The sequence below is a fragment of the Guillardia theta genome (genome assembly GCF_000315625.1).
Source record: "Guillardia theta CCMP2712 unplaced genomic scaffold GUITHscaffold_76, whole genome shotgun sequence".
Lineage (NCBI taxonomy): Eukaryota > Cryptophyceae > Pyrenomonadales > Geminigeraceae > Guillardia > Guillardia theta.
The window spans coordinates 404,695-405,644 of record NW_005434598.1 but is presented as its reverse complement, the minus strand read 5'-3'; the positions used below and the strand labels follow the sequence as shown (position 1 = coordinate 405,644).

The 950-nt window shown below is 58.5% G+C and overlaps 1 protein-coding gene across 1 annotated transcript in view; it reads left to right on the top strand.

Annotated features, from left to right (window-relative positions):
- Positions 1-646: 646 nt before the first annotated feature.
- The window catches only part of GUITHDRAFT_114595 (hypothetical protein), a gene marked incomplete at both ends in the record, with an annotated part of 2,113 nt that continues 1,809 nt past the window's right edge, over positions 647-950 (top strand). Inside the window, one exon of the mRNA XM_005826320.1 lies at positions 647-943. Within this exon, the coding sequence (XP_005826377.1) occupies positions 647-943 (297 nt within the window). The remainder of the gene's footprint in view (positions 944-950) is intronic.

Here is a 950-nt window from a genome sequence, read left to right as displayed (position 1 = left end):
TCCCCTCAAGTTTCTTCAGCACAAGCGCGAGGCTGTCCTGCTGGTGGTTGTCCTGCTTCGTGTGCGTATCTCGTGTCTGCTTGGCGATCGTGTGGAGGGGAACCAGGAGGAGGAGAAGGAGGAGGAGGAGGAGGAGGAGCAGCGGCCGGGCAGTGGAAGGCCGGGAGCGACTCGGTCACCAGGGTCCGAGGAGGAGCTGCCACGGTCCTCTGGCTCGAGAAGTGCTTGCGCCCGCGGCAAGGGCGTCATGCCGCAGTGCGCCTCGCACCAGACAAGCTTCAAGGCTCGGGTCACGCCGGTCCGGCGGCGCGTTTGCGAGTAGCAGGAGCATGCAGGAGGAATAAAATCCCTTAGAGGCGCAAGCTTGCCCTCTTGCGAGCATCTCCGATTGTTCGCCTCCTACCTCTCCAGCTACTATGGAGACTCTGCTGACCTTCGACTCTTTCACAAAAGTCAGTCAGCCTCCGTTCAGTGTACCTCGGGCGTCTGTCAGGGCGATGTCCCCTCCAGCGTGTTTTTCTGCCACAGTATCCACCCCCTGCTCCTCCATATCGCAGAGCTTTTTCCCTCTGTTCGAGTCTTGGCCTATGCTGACAACGTCGTGCTTGTCGGTCCAGTCGAGGATGCCGTTGCAGCTACGTCCGCTATGAAGAAGTACATGTTAGCTGATCTGAAGCTAGAGATTCAACCTCGCGAGTCGAAAGTTTACATCCCCTCCTGGCATCAACACCCTGATCTCTCGCAGCTGAAGAAGAGCCTTAAGCGCCGTCTCAAGACTCAACTTCTTCACTTCGAGGTCGTCACTGGCGGGATTACACTTGGCGGCCTGCCTATCGGCACGGATGGATTCCATGCTAGTCAGCTCCGAGCGAAGGTTCCTACCCTCAACGAAGAGCTCTCGAAGCTCGGGCTCGTCCAGCATGGCTTCATGTCCAAGACGCTGGTGAGGG